General features: G+C 52.9%; 1 protein-coding gene across 1 annotated transcript; it reads left to right on the top strand.

Moving 5' to 3' along the window:
- The first annotated feature begins 2,808 nt into the window (after positions 1-2,808).
- ILKAP (ILK associated serine/threonine phosphatase) lies at positions 2,809-16,201 on the top strand. The gene is made up of 12 exons (XM_050902849.1): positions 2,809-2,864; positions 3,675-3,740; positions 4,724-4,780; positions 5,858-5,980; positions 6,893-7,019; positions 8,031-8,137; positions 8,616-8,709; positions 10,623-10,710; positions 12,040-12,161; positions 13,955-14,074; positions 15,471-15,552; positions 15,769-16,201. The coding sequence occupies exons 1-12, from the start codon at positions 2,819-2,821 to the stop codon at positions 15,907-15,909; spliced, it is 1,173 nt and encodes a 390-aa protein (XP_050758806.1). The 5' UTR covers positions 2,809-2,818; the 3' UTR covers positions 15,910-16,201.
- The last annotated feature ends 1,146 nt before the right edge of the window (positions 16,202-17,347 follow it).

The following is a 17,347-nucleotide window of genomic DNA, read 5'->3' as shown; positions in this document are numbered from 1 at the left end:
ACCTCGCTTCGGAGCTTGGTCCTGCTGGAGGGAAAAGGAGGGCTCTGGGGACGGCTCTGCCTGTTACCTTGTGCGGGGCTGTCCTTCCCAACCGAAAGCACATGGGCCACCTCCACTATCCCAGCCTGGGAGCCCCGGGGGGCTTGTCCAAAGGGATTCCCCCTCCCCACCTTTTAGGGCAGGACACCAAGGGTCCCATCCTTGTGGGGAGTGTGGAGGTTCAGGTGGCCGCTTCCAAAGCCGGATGGGAAAGTTCCCCAGGAGCCAGGGCTAGGAACGACCATCCCAATCCACAGGATCCTCATCGCCCTTTCCGAAAAGGGTTGTCACGTCCCTTCTCCTCCCAGCAGGACGACAGGATCGAAGCAGGTCGGAGGGGCAGGGGAGAGGCTGTTGTGGAGGTGTCGGGGTGGGGATGGGCCTTCTTTTTACTGTTGTAGCTGGCGTTTTCTCACTCCTCTTCCCCTGCTGCAGAAGCGAGTGCCCACCTCCTTCCCATCCTGCCTCCATCGGCACGTTAATCCAGGGGGCTTCCCACGGCGGAGGTGGCTTCGCCGAAAAGACCTTCTCCTCCAGCCATCACCGCTTCCCACCTCCCCCAGCAGCAGCTCTCCCTCTCCTTCTCCCGTCTCTCACCCATGGGGGGATGCTTTCGTTCGGGACTTCCCGAGCGGCCAGCGGCATCCGGCACAGCTCCAGGCGGAAGGCGAGCATCTTCCTCTGCGCATCTCCCGAGCAAACCCCCCAGCTTCGCTATCACGCCTTCGTGGCTGACCTTCCCTTGCACAGCACGGCTGCGCCTTGGCTCTGCCGCACCTCCCCGCGCTGTCTGTGGTGTGTGTGTGTGTGGATGTGTGCGTGTGGGGGGGTGTGTGTGTGTGTGTCAGACGTGGTGCCGTCTTCTCGTTACACTCGTGTTGTGGGGGGCACGGACGGGTAGGGACGTGGCAGGCGGGCAGAGGCTTGCAGGGACCCCCTTGCTGTGCGTTGGGCGCCGTTCAGCTTGGGTTTCAGGTCACGGAAAGGGTTTTGAGATCCTTCCTAAGCCCCTGCCAGTTCTGCCCGGCCTCACCACAGCTCCCTGGGCATCTCACCCCATCGCTCTGGCCTGAAGCCGCGGCGGGGCTGCTGCTCCCAGCTCCGCTCCCCGGGCAGGCAGCAGCTTGCCCACCCAGGACAAGCCCCCCATCAAACTGGGTTATTTTCCCCCCTGTGATCCATTTTAGAGACCTGGAGGCCGACTCGTGCCCTTTATGGAGGGAGAGGTGCCTGCCCGGGGGCGCAGAGGGGCAGAGCTGCGGCCGGGGTGAAGCAGGGGTCCGGGCTGCAACAGCCCGGCTCCTGTGCCCTGGGCAAGGACTAGTTGGTACCATCCCAAATTGGGATGCCCTGGGTGTCCCAGGGGAGAGGGGAGGCTCTTCCAGGGCGGAGGCAGCTTCTGGCAGAGACAGGACCCGCGTCTGCCAGGGACCAGACACGGGTTCACCGGCCACGGCCGGGCGGTGCTGCCCGTGCCGCTGGCGAGGAGCGGCCGTGGGACGAGCGTCCTCCAGCCGGAGCCGAAGCGTGCCTGAGGCCAGCAAACCTGCAGAGCAAACGGCTCGGCTGGGGGTCGCCGCACCTGGGGCCGAGGGAGACGTGGCTGCTCACTGGATGCCTGCAGCATCCCTGCGGGATGTCCCCGGCTTGTGGGCTACCCTTGCCGTCTTACCAGCTCCACTCTCGCCAGCACCACGCGCTCCCCCGGTCAGGCCCCTGTCCACCCGTCCCCTCTACCACCACAGCCCTCCGGGATGAGGAACGCAAACCCGAGGTTTAGGCACGACTGTCAGCCCCATCAGAAGGGAAATTTCACAGGGTAACAGTGGTGTGGAGGGTGGGCGAGCACACCGGCAGGCAGGCCGGGGGCCTACAGAGGAGGGAGGCCGCCCTTCATGCCCTCCGGTTCCTGCCGGTGATGGCGGCGCCCCCGGGCCCTCCCTGCCCCGTGCCCGGGGGTTGGCGCCTTGGGTCCCGGCCATCCGCGCGCACGTGAGGCTTGTTCGGTTCTGAAATAAATGTGGTATTTAACGCAAACACCCCCGTGCCACCGAGCTCTCCATTCCGGGGCGGGTGGGCAGGGTGGGTGCCTCCAGGCCGGCAGCACCGGCAGCGGGGAGGTCCACAGTGGCCTGGGGCTGTGGGCGAGGGGGCTGGGCTGCTGTGGGGCCCACTGGGTAGGTCGCACCGGGTACCGGCATGGGCTACGGGCACCGGGCACCGGCCCTGGGCTGCGCACAGCGAGCCTGCGCTGCAGCGGGGCGGCCAGGCCGCACCGGGCACCGAGACCGTCCCGGTGCCGCCAGGGGGCGCCCCGCGCCCTTCCCGCCCCGCCGGGCACGCGGCGGGCGCCCTCCCGCCTCCGCCAGCGATTGGTAGGCACAGGGAGGGCGGTGCTGGGCACACACCCACCCCCTCCCGCTGCGGGATTGGTCAGCCTGGCGGGGCAAGGCGCGAGGCAAGGGGACTGATTGGCAGGGCGGCCCCGCCTTCCGATTGGCGGAGAAGGCGCCGCGCTGCCGCCTGGCGGGGGGGTGTTTGACGGGGCGCCCCGCCTTCCCGCCAGGGGGATTGACAGGCGCCTGGCGGGGCGGGGCCAACGGCGGCCCTCCGCTCCCGCCCCGCCATCCGCCGGGCCGCGCGCCTACTTCCGGCCCGTCCGCGGCCGCTGATTGGCCTCGCGGGGAGATTGGCAGCCCGGCGGAGGCGGGGCGGAGCGGCGCCGCGCCTGGGCAGGAGGAAGCGGCCTCGGCGGCGGCGCTGCCGGCGCGGCGGCGGGATGGATCTGTTCGGGGACCTCCCGGAGCCCGGCTCCTCGGCGGCGGGTGAGGGGGCCGCGACCCCCGGGGCGGGCGCCTAACCGCCCTCCTGCCCTGTCCTGCCCTGCCCTGTCCTGCCCCCGCGCGGCCCCGGGGCGGGGCGGGGCCTCACCCAGGCACGGCCTGACAGGCCGCGGGGCCCGCCGGGCCTGCTTCAGCGTGGCCGCGGGCAGCGAGCTTCTCCGGGGGGGAGGCGCCGGCTCCGCGCCCAGTTGGCCCGCCGCTACAGGGAGCACACCGGGCCGGCGGTAGCAGCTGGGCTGCCAGCGGCTGAGGGGCAGGGAGGAAGGGAGCCGGGAGGGGGGGTGGGGGTGAGGGGCTGGCTTAAAAATCGCTGGAGAAATTACAGGGTTTGGGGTTGTTGTTTTTTTTTTTTTGTGGTTTTCTTTTTGCCTGGGACTCGTTCAGAGGCAGAGTGTTATCCATGCGGTTTAGGCCACGCTGGAGCCTTTCCCCTCTCTGTGCTGCTGTGGGTCGTGGGTCCGTGGAGAGCTGTAATGGTGTTACCTGGAATAATTTGGTGCTTTCTGGGCCTCTCCCATCCTATAACATCTTGATCGGGCTGCTGAGGGATGTTAACGCAAGTTGAGTGGATTGCTGGGGGCGGGGGGAAGCTATTTTCAAGCTAAAAGTTCACATCATCCCCAGGCAAGCGGTTGTTTTGCTCGTGTAGGAGCTGCCTAAATTAGAGATGGAAGAAAGGTAGCCAGGGCTTTCCTCGGTTACCCCACCTGTGCTCACCTGGGGGGCAGTCCTTCCAGAAACCAACCCCTGAGTGCCTGCAATGGGTCCTGACTCTGCCCTGCTGTCTTACAGGGAAGGAAGCCCAGAAAGGGCCTCTGCTCTTTGACGATCTCCCACCAGCCAGCAGTGCTGACTCAGGTATGGGTGCTTGTCCTGGTTTCGGCTGGGATAGAGTTAATTTTCTTCCTAGTAGCTGGTATAGTGCAGTGTTTTGGATTTAGTAGGAAAAGAATGTTGATAACACACTGATGTTTTTAGTTGTTGCTAAGTAGTGTTTATACTAAGTCAAGGATTTTTCAGCTTCTCATGTCCAGCCAGCAAGAAGGCTGGAGGGGCACAAGAAGCTGGGAGGGGACACAGCCAGGACAGCTGACCCAAACTGGCCAAAGGGATATTCTACTCCATATGACATCATGCCCAGTATATAAACTGGGGGGAGTTGGCCGGGAGGGGCGGATCACTGCTCGGGAACTACCTGGGCATCAGTCAACGAGTGGTGAGCAATTGCACTGTGCATCACTTGTTTTGTATATTCTAATTCTTTTAGTATTATTATTGTCATTTTATTATTATTATTTTCCTTCCTTTCTATCCTATTAAACTGTCTTCATCTCAACCCACAAGGTTTTATTTTTTTCGATTCTCTCCCTGATCCCAGTGGGTGGGGGGGTTGAGCAAGCAGCCGCTAGTTGCTGGCTGGGGTTAAACCACAACAGTGCTCCGTTCCTGCCATTAGTTTGGCTTCCCGTGTTTTCTGCATCAGCATCTCTTGAGGTGAAACTTGTGTAAACCCTTTTCTTTGTTAGACAGGATAAAGACAGTCAGGCTATCAGCACCAGTGTGCAGAGCAGCTGCTTTCATCTCCTTGTGTTTTTTTCGGATAACCAGGATGTTATAGATGTTTCACATATATTCCATAATATGTTCCGTATGAATATTCCCTGAAACAAATGTAAGGCCTGAGTTTGCCCCCACCATCCAGTAACAGAAGTTGAAATTTGGCTCGCTTTGGTAAACTGGCATTTTATAATTTCCGGACCTCAGGAGGGGCATACACAGAGCATTATTCCCTCAAAGAGACAAAGGTATTTAGTTCTTCTCGCCTTTTTCTTGTGCTCCAGGAAAAGGAGGCTCTTTACTCTTCGATGATCTTCCGCCAGCCAGCAGCGGTGACCCAGGTAAGGAGCTGTGTCAGCTCACCAAGCCTCTGCTGAGCTGCCCTTCTCAGGAAAACCCATTGATGTAGCCTGTTGTGTTGGACCTACAGCAAGTTAACGTGGTGTCCACGTTGGCTGGCACTGGTCATGGCAACCTGTTTGTGCCCCGATTGTTTAAATCGGGATTCTGACTCTTTAAAAGTAAACTTAGGTCTGTTCCCAGAAGTACATCCCTCAGGTGTCTTCTGGGGACCCCCGTTGTCTGTGCCTGAAAGCTCCCTGCTTTGGGAGTGAAAGTACGCGTGTGCTTGCTAAGAGCGAAGGCAGCACTGGCCCGGTGCTGCCACTGCCCTGGCTCCTGTTGCTTTTCTGCTGTGGGCACAGACTGCCGCCTTGTTCCTAGCTGTAGTTGTCTTCAAAACCAGACTGCTGGTCTGGCAAGGCTTTCTGCGTGCAGCCAAGTGTTTGCTAGCACCTGGGAGGAGGTGAGATAATTCACTATACTGTATGAGAATAAATCTCCAGAAGGAAAAGGCTAGGGTTCTGACGTCGTGGGAATCGTGTTTTGCTTGCTAGCTTTAATTTGTAACCTGTCTTCTGAAACCCCTAACAAATTCAGAGTAATAAAATACACTTCTTTGCATTGTTGTGGGCACAATTTATAGACGCAAATAATAATAATAAAAAAACCTAGAAGTGTTCCAACCTGAAACGTTAACTTCCTGAGCAGTTAACTGCAAAAAAGGCTGGTAGCTAAGAAGCAAACTGTGGGTTGGTGGGGAGAATCAACAGCCTGCCAGCCAAACACAACTGTACTGTGCCTGAGGTAGGGTCACACAGTGTAAAGTGATGAAATCAGTGCTTGCTGGGTTAGACAGCAATGTGTGCTGCGGGTTGTATATGCTGAGTGAAGTTGTGTGTGCACTTTTATGGTTGGTTAATATGTCTTGTTCAGTAATAACTCTGGTCGCTTAATACTGCGTGAGTGTGCAAGCCTGTGCTCCTGAGAGTGCTTCGGTATAAAAGGACTTGCCTGATTTTATGCCAGTAAAACAGAGCTGGAAGACTTCAGACACCTGCATTTTTGCTTTCTTTCAGCCTCCAGTGCTACTGAGCAGGTCTCATCAGCAGGGAGCCACGGGAAAGGGGAGAAGAGAAAGTCCTTGGAGGAGGAAGAGAAGAATGGCAGGGAAGAACTTGTGGAAAAGAAAGTTTGTAAAGGTTTTCAGACAGTTTGAAAACAAATGTACTCGATTTGTACTTTTGACGTTGGGCTGAGTAAGTCCAGGCCAAAGCTAAGCTTTGGTTCTTCAGTCCGCTTGCATTTTCAGCCTCTCATAGGGAACAAACTGCTGCGGCGGTCTGTGGAAGCTCGCACCTCGAGCTCCCTGGCACTCTCTGCCTCCCTCACCCAGGCGTTCTTACCAGCCCTGCTGAAGTGGCAGAAGCTGAGCAGCAAGCACCTCGGCATTTGCCGGCTAAGTTCCTGTGCTGCCAAAAGGAAGATTGGTTGTGAAACCTCTGGAAGGCTAGAGCCACACCAGTTTCTTTTGCCACATCCACAGATCTCTCCACTGGGTGGCTGCTAAGCAAGCCAGAGAGAGAGAGACTTGCTGTTACATATAGGGCATTTGACTTCAGTGTAGGTGCCTGCGTGTTATGTTGCAGCTTTGGGAATAAGATGCGTTCAGGGGTACAAAGGAAAGGACATGTTCTGGAAACAGCACACCCTGATTTCCTGTCCTTAGCACCCTTTTTAAAGCTGTGCTTTGTTAATCTACATGTTCAGTGCCACACGCTTCCCCTGCCCCCCCACCCCTTTTTGGTAAGAGCCCTGTCCGATGCCCAGCAGTCCTGCTTGGCTACAGCTGCCTGCCAAAATGGGGGCAAGCGGCTTTTATATAGCTACTGACCTTGGGGGGGCACTTAAAAACCCATGTTAGAAAACAAATATATCCTGTTCAGCAGAAGGTGCCAGATGTTTTGTTGCAGGACGAGGGCTGTACTTCGCTGCAGTGCCAGGATAGGGTTCTGAAAGCTGAGAAGTGGTCACTGATTTACTGGTTTTTAGTCTGAGCTGAGAAGACGGAGGAGTTTGATTTGCCTGCGTGTGTCTGCTTTGTTCCCCTTTAGGGTCAGTGGGCATTCTTGGATTGAAGGGTTATGTGGCAGAGAGGAAAGGTGAAAGAGAAGACATGCAGGATGCACATATCATCTTAAACGATATCACCGAGGAATGCCAGCCTCTGCCCTCCCAAATGTAAGTGGGCCCCAACTGCCAGAATAAAGCTGCGGATGGCAGCCATCACAGGGATGAAGGAGCTTCAGCTTGCTTCAGCTAAGCCTGTGATAATGATCCTTTTTGGTTTGAGCAGCTGATGCTCTTGACTACACCTGCGTCGTGATGTGTGGTTTGGGCTTGTTATTGGGGGAGCTGGGTTGAATCATTAGCTGTGTTCCTGGGCAAATCACAGGACTATTATATACGAATACCTCCCTGGAGTGATGCTCAGTGGATTTGGTCACTGACTTCACAAGGATTGTGAGGGCCCCATAACTCTGGATATTGAGCCTCTGTTACCCAAATGTAAGCATGGATGTTTAGAGACCCTCAGTTTAATTATAAGTAATCGGGCCTTGCCTTGGGGGTTTTGCAGTGTGTAAAACCCTAACTGTGGCAATGGAGAACGCTCGAAGAGGAGAAAACAGATGTCAGAACTCTCTCATTTGAAAAGTTTAAATCTCTTCACAAATTAACACATATAAGTGTGTGTATTTAAAGGAATGCTCTCAAGCATCATCCTGATACTGGATTTAGCTTCTGAACTAATATTGTCCCACGAGCTTTGTGTGCTGAAGGATCTGAGTTTCTTGTCTGTAGCATGGTTTCAACAAGTTTAGGCACGGAAAGAACTGTAGGATTGGTTGGACTGATGCCTACGTAGTGCTGAGGAGTTGCAGTGCCCTTGAGGTGAAATGTTTAGCTGCTTTTATGCCAAGTTGTGATCTGTAAGCTCTCTTCTGCCCTTCATTTTCTTGAGGGGTGGAAAATTAGAAGAAAGTTCTCAGCTCAGTGCTTGCACATGTAAACCGTGTAAATGCTTGAATGTGTGAACTTAGAGACTTGCTACCTTTGTTTGTGCCTTGGAGTGCAGTATTATTCAGTCTGGCCGACACAGGGCAGGGTATTATGGAGACAAATGTACTTGATCCCACTGTCTGGCTAACAGCCTTTCTTAGCCCCTTTCTGCTATTCTTTGTTCCCTCACAGCACACGTGTCTCGTACTTCGCTGTTTTTGATGGCCACGGGGGAGTCCGAGCCTCAAAATTTGCAGCACAGAATCTGCACCAAAACCTGATTAAGAAATTTCCTAAAGGTGAGAGGAGTGGAATAAGGGCTGTAGGACAACCATCACCTTTTCTGCCTTGACATTATGGCAGTGGATAGGGAAACTGATTTGTTTGAGCGTAGTTCTACAGTTCCCATCCCATATTCCCAGTGGACTTGCAAGACTGCACTGTCTCCCGGGGAGGAGGGCTGGAAGCCTTTTTGGCACAAGAGTACAAGTAGCCAGTTGTGAACTGCTAAGCGTGTGCGAGACGCGCTGTTGCCAGTTTTGGCAGTGCCACTTCAAGCGTGAAAATGCGCCCGTTGGGGAGAGGGTTATGTCATAAATTCTCCGTACGTGCTACTGGGCAGTTTTTTGGTAGCGTGAGCCCAGGATTTGCCCTAGTTGCTCTGCACAGGGTCTGAGAGACACTGCCTGATTGAATGTTGGATGAGCGAAGGGAGGGACTGGGATAGGTTGGGTACGTTTTAGCTGGAGCTTAGCTGCTGTTTTCCCTGTCTGACAGGTGAGGTAGTCAGCGTGGAGAAAACTGTGAAGAGATGCCTTTTGGACACCTTCAAACACACAGATGAAGAGTTTCTAAAGCAGGCATCCAGCCAGTAAGTGTAAATGCTTCCCATGCGTTTGTATTTCTTAGCTTGCATCTCACAGGCCTTAGTTCTGAGCAGGGCAGAGGAAACCCCGCGTTGTGTCTATGCTTTGGCGAAACCCCGTACAGCTTAGCTGTGCCAGGCTGTAACTCTGCCAGCTGAGTGCCTGCTAGAGCTAGATCACGGCATGTTCTGGTCTTACTCTGTGGTAAGTGGCCTGTAGGACCCCTTAGACTAAAATACATACACGTTCATGGTAAAGGAAGGAACCAAAACATGACCAAGAATGCACCTCTGTCCTTACCAGGGCATCTTGTTTGCCTTCTTTTTAAAGACTTACCATATTGCTGGAGTGACTTATCCCATACTGCCCGAGATGGGATCTCTGTGTTGACGGCATCAAAGTGTGGCAGGAGGGTATCTGTGGAGCGGTACTTTGCAGACTGCTGTGTGCAGCTTTCTTTAGAGCTGCATTCCTGTTACTGAATATGTGCTTGCCAGGCTGGAGCACGTCTCTGAGGTTGTTTTTAATGCCCTCTGTTGAAAGACTTAACTCTCCCATAGTAAGTTTAAATCTTGCTTTCTTCACCTCTTTTGAAAACAGAGATGTTGATGAAGAATGTCTCTCATCTTAAGCTTGTTTCTAACAGATTCTTTTAAAACAAAGCTGAAAAGCACAGCAGCTACTTTCTGTGGGATAAATGTCAGCCTGCCTCCCAGCTGGGTTTTGCGTGCAGGCACCCTTACCTTCTCTCAGTCTCTGCTGAACTGGCGCACCAACTGTGTGGACTAGGGAAGCTGTAGATTGCATTTAAAATACAGTCACCTTGTTACCAGTCCTTTACACGTTTGGGTTTGGTGTTTTTTTTTTTTTTCGATTTCATAGCGACACCTCTAACACAGATGGACAGACTGTTGATGCATCTGATTCTAAGATACCCTGCAAACTTTCAATTTTAAGTAAATTGCAGGCTGGCTCAGTCTCTTAAGCCTAATCAGATCAACAAGTTTGACCAGGCAAAAGAAAAAAGCTTCCTTGAGTCTGTCACAACAGTGTCGTTCCCAAACCAGTCTCCATTTGATCAGAAACGTGACTTATGACAAAGACGCTACAAAGGATTGCTAGCGATAGCTGTATTGATGACGAAATGAATGATCTTCATACAGCTGCACCTTCCAAGTTAGGAAAAACTGCATGAAATATGTCTAGAAATCAGTCTCTCAAAGCTAGTTTCAGTAAAGTGTGGCATCGTAGCCGGGCTTCATTGTGGGGAGGACTAGTCTGGCAGCTGTAATCTAAGAAACACTCCTCATTTTACCTACAGCTCTAGAGATACAAGCTTAACTACAGCAAGTGAAATATCAGGAGAGTGACTGAACGAGTGGTGTTGCTGCTGAGGTGGGGTGGTGAGGACTGAGGCAGGCGGGCAGGGGTACTGTGAATAAAGGAAGGGAAATGAAAGTGAAAAGGAAGGCAACTCTGCTGCCGTCCTGGCTGTGCCTTCCTTTTGCTGCAAGGAAGGAGCCTCCAGAGGAGGAGTTTGGGGTGCTTGTTTGCTCATGATGCTGTAGCTTCTGGGCAGTCATTGGGGCTGAGCCTGTTCCAGCCACAGGTGAGCTTTCCTGGGAGCTGAGTGTGAGGAAGGGTTGGTGTGGGGAGCGTGGCTGGCAGTATTTGAACCAGTTGGGCATTGGCCATGCATTTAGAAGGCGGTACTCTGTGCAGCTCCTCTGTCCTTGTCCAGCTCGCTATTTATCACCAACAGTTTCGCTAGCTGCTTGCAGGCAGCTGCTGGGGGCTTGTGCTAGCTGACTGCTGCATGTTGGCACATGATGCTTCATTGAGTCCCCAGAAGCACTCTGTGACTAACTTCTTAAATGTTGTTTTCCCCTCTTAGTAATCTCATTTTTGTTCCCTTCAGGAAGCCAGCGTGGAAGGATGGCTCCACAGCTACTTGTGTCCTAGCTGTCGACAATATTCTCTACATAGCCAACCTCGGGGACAGCCGGGTAAGCAGAATGGAGAAGCCCACTGCTGGCATCTCGATTCCTCTGAGAGCTTTATTCGCCCTCAAGGGTGAGGTGTTCGTGTGGGATGTCCCAGTTGCTGTGAGCTCCCCAACTGTTCCTACAAAGCATCTTGTTTTGGGTGGGTGCAGGGTATTTCTGTGTTGCCTCCCATAGTGTAAAACAACTGTGTGTGGTAGCTCTCCCTTGGTGGCACTAAATATCTGACGGTATCTAGAATAGAATAGAATATTTCAGTTGGAAGGGACCTACAATGATCGTCTAGTCCAACTGCCTGACCAATTCAGGGCTGACTAAAAGTTAAAGCATGTTATTAAGGGCATTGTCCAAATGCCTTTTAAACACTGACAGGCTTGGGGCATTGACCACCTCTCTAGGAAGCCTCTTCCAGTGTTTGACCACCCTCTTGGTAAAGAGATGTTTCCTTATGTCCACTCTGAACCTCCCCTGGCACAGCTCTGAACCGTTGCCATGAGTCCTATCACTGGATCCCAGGGAGAGGAGCTCAGCACCTCCTCTCCATGTCCCCTCCTCAGGAAGCTGTAGAGAGCAATGAGGTTGCCCCTCAGCCTCCTTTTCTCCAAACTAGACAAGCCCAGACTCCTCAGCTGCTCCTCACAGGACATTCCTTCCAGCCCTGTCACCAGTGGGTTGCCCTCCTCTGGATGCATTTGAGTACCTGCACATCCTTCTTAAATGGTGGGGCCCAGAACCACACACAGTACTGCACGTGAGGCTGCACCAACGCCGAATACAGCGGGACAATCCCCTCTCTTGACCGGTTGGTCATGCTGTGTTTGATGCCCCCAGCACGTGGTTTGCGCTCTCGGCTGCCGGGGCACGCTGCTGGCTCCTGCTGAGCCTGCTGCCGACCAGTACCCCCAGGTCCCTTTCTGCAGGGCTGCCCTCCAGCCACTCCTCTCCCAGTTTAGACTTGTGCCTGGCGTTACTCCGTCCCAGGCGCAGAATCCGGCACTTGGACTTGTTAAACTTCATGCCATTGATGATTGCCCAGTGGTCCAGTCTATCTAGATCCCTCTGCAAGGCCTCTTGTCTCTCAAGAGAGTCAACAGCACCTCCCAGTTTAGTATCATGAGCAAAATTGCTAATGGTGCATTCAACTCCTGCATCCAGATTGCTGATAAAAATACTGAACAGCACTGGCCCTAGGACAGCCCTGAGGAACGCTGCTGGTGACCCATCACCAGCCAGATGTAGCCCCATTCCGTACAACTTGCAGCGCTCTCTCAAGAAGTTCTTCTTGCTGCAGTTTTGTTGTTGTTTACTCACAGGGGTCTTTTGTCAGCACAGGCGATTCTGTGTCGTTACAATGAAGAGAGTCAGAAACATGCAGCCTTAAGCCTCAGTAAGGAGCACAACCCCACCCAGTATGAGGAGCGTATGCGGATACAGAAAGCTGGCGGAAATGTCAGGTAAGTGCCCAAAGGGTGTGAGTGAGCAAATCTAAACCCTGGCCCAACTTTGGGCCTGAGCACTGAGTTTCTGGAGTTTCCTGAGCATGTTGCTCATGCTAGTGAGAGCCCGGAGAGAATCTGTTGCTGCCTGTGGGAGGCACAGTGGTGCCTGAGATGTCGAAGTATTCAGTGGCTTGAGTTGGCTGATGGGGGCTGGTTTCCCAGGGGCTTACGGTGGCGGTGGGGTGCTGTGCTGCAAAGGCAGGAACCCACGCAAAAGCCTGGCAGTGCAATGCAAGCATGGGCGTGCTTAAGCTTGACCTACAGAGTTGGACCTACAGAGCTGGACTTGATTGTTTAAGAAGTTATCGCTTGCTGCACACTGTGACATTGAACAGAACTCGCTTCCTTGCTTGCAGCAGCAGCTCTCCCTCCTTGTCTTGTAAGAGGGGGCATGGTTTGAGAGGGCACGAGAAGCCCTCGATGTCAGTTGCTGTTGCTCCCCTGGGGGTTAGCTGATGCACTGAGGTGGTCTGCAGTAGGAGGGAGGTTTCTGGAGCCAGAGCAGAATTATCTTAAAGTTCCTGTGCATGTAGGTGTGCATGGCTGTTTGGGCAGCTGTGTCTGATTTCCCTGGCTAGGTTCTCTCCCTTCTTTGAAGGCTGTTTCTTGATTTAATGGCATCCTCACAAGAGAGGACTCGGTGCAGGTGAAGTATCTTAGTGCCTGCGGAGGCAGAATACCCCCCGGGGTGGGGAGGGGTGGGCTCAGTTCTGTCATGCTGCCATGTCTGGAGGGCCTTGTTCCCCTTATCTCTGGAGAGCACATGCTGCTTCTTATGCTTAGCACTGATCTATCTTTGCACGCAGGAAAGAGATGGGCCAGTGTCTGTTAGCTCTTTTCAGAACTGGGGGAACATCTCCCCGGCTGCCTGGGAGCCTCTCCCACTGCTTGTAGTTCAATATTTTGGACCCAAGAGATAAGTCGCAGAGTGTGTGAGCATCAGATCTCCTCTGTGACGTGCCTCGCTTCTTGCTTTTATCTCAAGCGGGGCTGGTTGGACTATGAGATGAATGAGCTTGTGTCTTTCCAGAGTGCACAGAAGAGCCTTTTGGGGGGGAAGATGCTCGATTGTTGGAAAGGTGGAATGTGGGAAGCTGCTTCTGTTGGGGCAGCACTCAGTTACTTAGAAAAGTTTAGCAAACAAAACTGCTTTCGAAGGAGGATTGTAACTCGGGTTTCACAGAACTAGTTGCTGTGATCAGTGGTTAGTAAAGACCAAGTGATCAGGGGAAAGTGCCGTGGTTCTCGCTCCTTGGAACTGCCCCCAGTTGAGCCGGTCTGTAGGGGTTGGTGTCCTGATAGGCAGAGCACAGGAGGGGCTGCTGGCTCAGACCTGGTCTTGCCTGCTGCCACTTTGTGCTTCTGTTGAAATGCAGTTTGCTAGGTACCTTGCCAAAAAATAATCTGTGAATTCAAACCTCTGCCTCCGGGAGTTCAGCTCAGCATATAACTCTAACTTACCTGACTTGCAAGGCTAAGCAGGACTTGAGTTAGGGCAGGGAGATGGAAAACAGCCTTGAATTCTCCTGACTTCATTTCTTCCTCCCCCTCTCCACTCGTTTCCAAAAGCTTCACACAAATATGCAGAAAGGGAAGGAGACTTTGAAGGGAAGATTTGGACTTGCTGGGGAAGTGGGTCAGGATTTGTACGAGGCAGCTGAACGCACCATGAAGAGTGTCCCTGTCAGGCAGTGCTGGGAGATGTGCATGTGCGGGGAGGGCTCTCAATGTTTTCTTCCCTTGTGCAGGGACGGAAGAGTCCTAGGAGTGCTGGAGGTCTCCCGCTCCATTGGGGATGGCCAGTACAAACGCTGTGGTGTTATCTCTGTGCCAGATATCAAACGCTGCCAACTCACGCACAACGACAGGTAAAGCGTGTCCACGCACAAGGGGGTTGGCTGCGTCCTAGCTCTGCTCAGCAGAAGTAGCACAAACTGCACGACCCCCTATGCTCTGCTGTTAGGGCCGAGGCACTTCAGACTTATCACCCAGAATTAGAGGATGCTCTTGCTGCTGACGTCTCTCCGCTCCTGTTCCTTATCAGTATAGTGGGACAATGCTGCTGCTGCCTCACTCTGCCAAGATACTGTGAAGGCTCCTGTTGGAGAAACCAGCCTCGCAGCAGCCTTAGACTTCCTTTGTGCTCTGAATAAGGTCACACACCAGTGTTCAAGCAGTTGGTTAAGGCTTGAATTCTTGGATTCCCATCCTGTCCAAGAGTTCTTTCTAGCAGCCGTGGTGCCCACAAATAGCATTGCATTTGGCTCTGATATTTGACGATTTGAGATACTTTTCTAACGTGTGATTGGCAATGACAAATTACTGTGAGCTTTCGTGTCAGTATGGCCCTGCAGGCTCTCTGAGGTGAGACTGTAACCCAGTACGGCTGCTTTTTCTGGGATTAGAGTTCCATATCAAGTGATCCACTAAAATATTTCTAAAGATATTCTGAGCATCAGGCTCTGAAACGATGTCTTCGGAGGTGTGTGCTGCTCTGGCAGGCTGGCCCCCTCTGCAGGGTGGTTGTAGTTTTCCTTGTCCAGTGACTCTGGTTAGGACTCCTGGTTAATACAATCCCCTGTGCAGGCAGGGAGCGTGCAGCAGGCTGTCCCGCCATCCTCTGGTGGGGAGCTAGGAGGCAGCTCTCCTTGCCTTGGGCTTTGTATCCCCTCAATCTTCTGCAGCCTGCGGCAATACCTTGTGGCAGAGTTTTCCAATCACAGTTATGCCTCTATTTCTGGGTTAAACTGCTTGCTTTTCTTTTGAATATTTCTATTTAAATTAAGTTATCGCATACCTCAGGAGCGTGGAAGTGTGAAGGATTTAAAGGGATGCACATAAGGTATTAAGCTGGCTGTGTTTCTTTATTTCCTTGTACTAGCTACTTCACAGGGAAAATATGTGAATGAAAAGGACTCAAAGGAAAGAAGCAGTTCCTAGAGAAATAATGGAGCTTTCCAGCAGGGTGTGGTATATGGTCTTGCCTAACGGTGCAGTGTCCATAGGACTGCCAGGATGTCCTGATCTAAGTCTTACATTGTTTGCCTGGTTCTTTGGCCTGTATTTGAATTGCCTCAGCTCCGTGAATGGTAGGTTCTGGAGCACCAGAGGACTTCTGGTGCTTCTGAGGGATTTTCAGATGAGCTTTATGGCATCTTCTCTTTGGATTGGAGCATGGGTACTCATAAAATAGCTTGGAGGGATTTTGCTGTAGCCGGGGAGCCAAAGATTCAGCCTTGGAACTTGTCTCTACTTGATTTCCAGGTTCATTCTGATAGCGTGTGACGGCCTCTTTAAAGTCTTTACACCAGAAGAAGCTGTCAACTTCATTGTGTCCTGCCTGGAGGTGAGGAGAAGGCAGCATGGGGGCTGGGTTTGTCAGTGCAGGGGGCACGAAATGGAATGACTCCGACTTGCAGAAACGTACTTCTGCCAGGGTATCCCCCCTTATACCTGAGGTTGTCCTTGTTTGTTTTGCTTCCCCGTGCTTGGAAATCACCATGTGCTTGCACCTACGTGTTTTGCTGGGAGCAATCAGCATCATCTTTCCTCGTCCCAACAGGATAAGAACATCCAGACGAGAGAAGGGAAGCTAGAAGCAGACGTTAGATATGAAGCTGCGTGTAACAGACTGGCCAACAAGGCAGTACAGCGAGGGTCGGCGGACAACGTCACGGTCATGGTGGTCCGGATAGAGCACTGAGAGATGAGGTGCGGCAGCAGGATCCCCAGCTTGCGGCGGATGTAAGGGAAGGGCAAGTCGGTGTGCGTGCATGTGTGGCCAGGGGAGGGAGGGTCCTGCTGGATGCTCTTCAGTGTAAATAAAGTTGTTTTGTTTTTTTTTTTTTTCTAATAGTTTTAGCTCACTTGGCTAGCAGTGTTTTCTAACTGGCTGCCACAGGGGATCAGCCTATGCAGAAATCTCTTGTCCTGTCAACCTCCCGTGAATGTCTTTGCAAACCAAATAAATCCATTTGGCAGAGGTGCTAGCAAGAGCAGGCATCTGTGGGCATGAACTCTGCCAGCCGTTTCAAACGGTGCAGTTCTGCTGTTCATTTCGTTGAGCTTTGTATGAGGCCCTGGGAGAGTCCTGAGCTCTTAGGACTCAGTGGCAGCTCCTGGTCGGGCTGTACCGTACAGACTGTGCAGTACTCCAGGCTTGGGATGCGGTGTGGGCTGTCCTCTTAGTACTGGAAAGGAAATTTTTTGGTTCTGAAGCTGGGTTGTGAGGTTGCATGCAGCTGAGTGATACAAACAGCACTTGCAGAGCAGCAGTGTACCTTCCCTCTGCTTGCAGAAAACGTTGGGGTTTTATCCCAGTTGTTGATACGGCAAAAGTGGCTGGAGTTTGCTCCTGATGTTTATTGGGAAAGTGTTTTCACCAAATGGACCTGCCAGGCAGCTGGGATAAGGGCAGGCTCTGTGCTTGTCTGTGTGCCATCTGAGGAGCAGGCATCTCGGGTTTTAGGTACTTGTTGCTATTAAGTGTCTGGTATCTCAGCCCGTCCTCATTCCTCTACCAGCTGTTGCTGCAGAGAGTCCGTGTGATGTTTTCCAGAGAAAATTTGGCTGAAGACCAAACGACACTGTGAAAGCTAAACAGATTGGGCTACCAAAGCACTTAAATTCCAGATTATGCAGCTTTCCAGTCCTGTGGGTGAGATGGTGCAGTGAGGGAGATGAGCCAGTGGGTCTGTGCAGTGGTTTCTTGCGCGACCTCCTTGCTCTGCATGAGAAACGGTGCAGTCCCAGAGAGAGGTTGGGCAGGTTGGCGCGGTGGTGCCTGCCGTTTGGTGCCTGCGCAGGGTTGTGAGGCTTCCTGGGCTCTTTTCTGTTCCCTGTGTTCCCTGGAGCTTTGAGAGATGGTCCTGGATCCTGAGCTATGTGTGTTCTTGAGTGCGCAAAAGCTATCCTGTTGTTTGGGACGGGTGGCTTGACGTCTTTCATCTATTTCTGCTACAGCAGAAGTCAGTTAAAGTTCATGGGCTTATGTTAACAGTTAGGCTAACTCGGCCTGGCTTACTCTAACTCTCCACATCTCCTGCAGAGCACTGAGGAAGGAAGCGGGCCTCCAGCACATATTTTGGATAGCGCTTGCCTCTGCCAGCTTGTTCTGCTCCCAGCCATTCCTGCATACGCTG

This window comes from Gymnogyps californianus, chromosome 10, assembly GCF_018139145.2.
Source record: "Gymnogyps californianus isolate 813 chromosome 10, ASM1813914v2, whole genome shotgun sequence".
In the NCBI taxonomy this organism is placed as follows: domain Eukaryota; kingdom Metazoa; phylum Chordata; class Aves; order Accipitriformes; family Cathartidae; genus Gymnogyps; species Gymnogyps californianus.
This window is presented reverse-complemented; position numbering and strand designations above follow the sequence as displayed.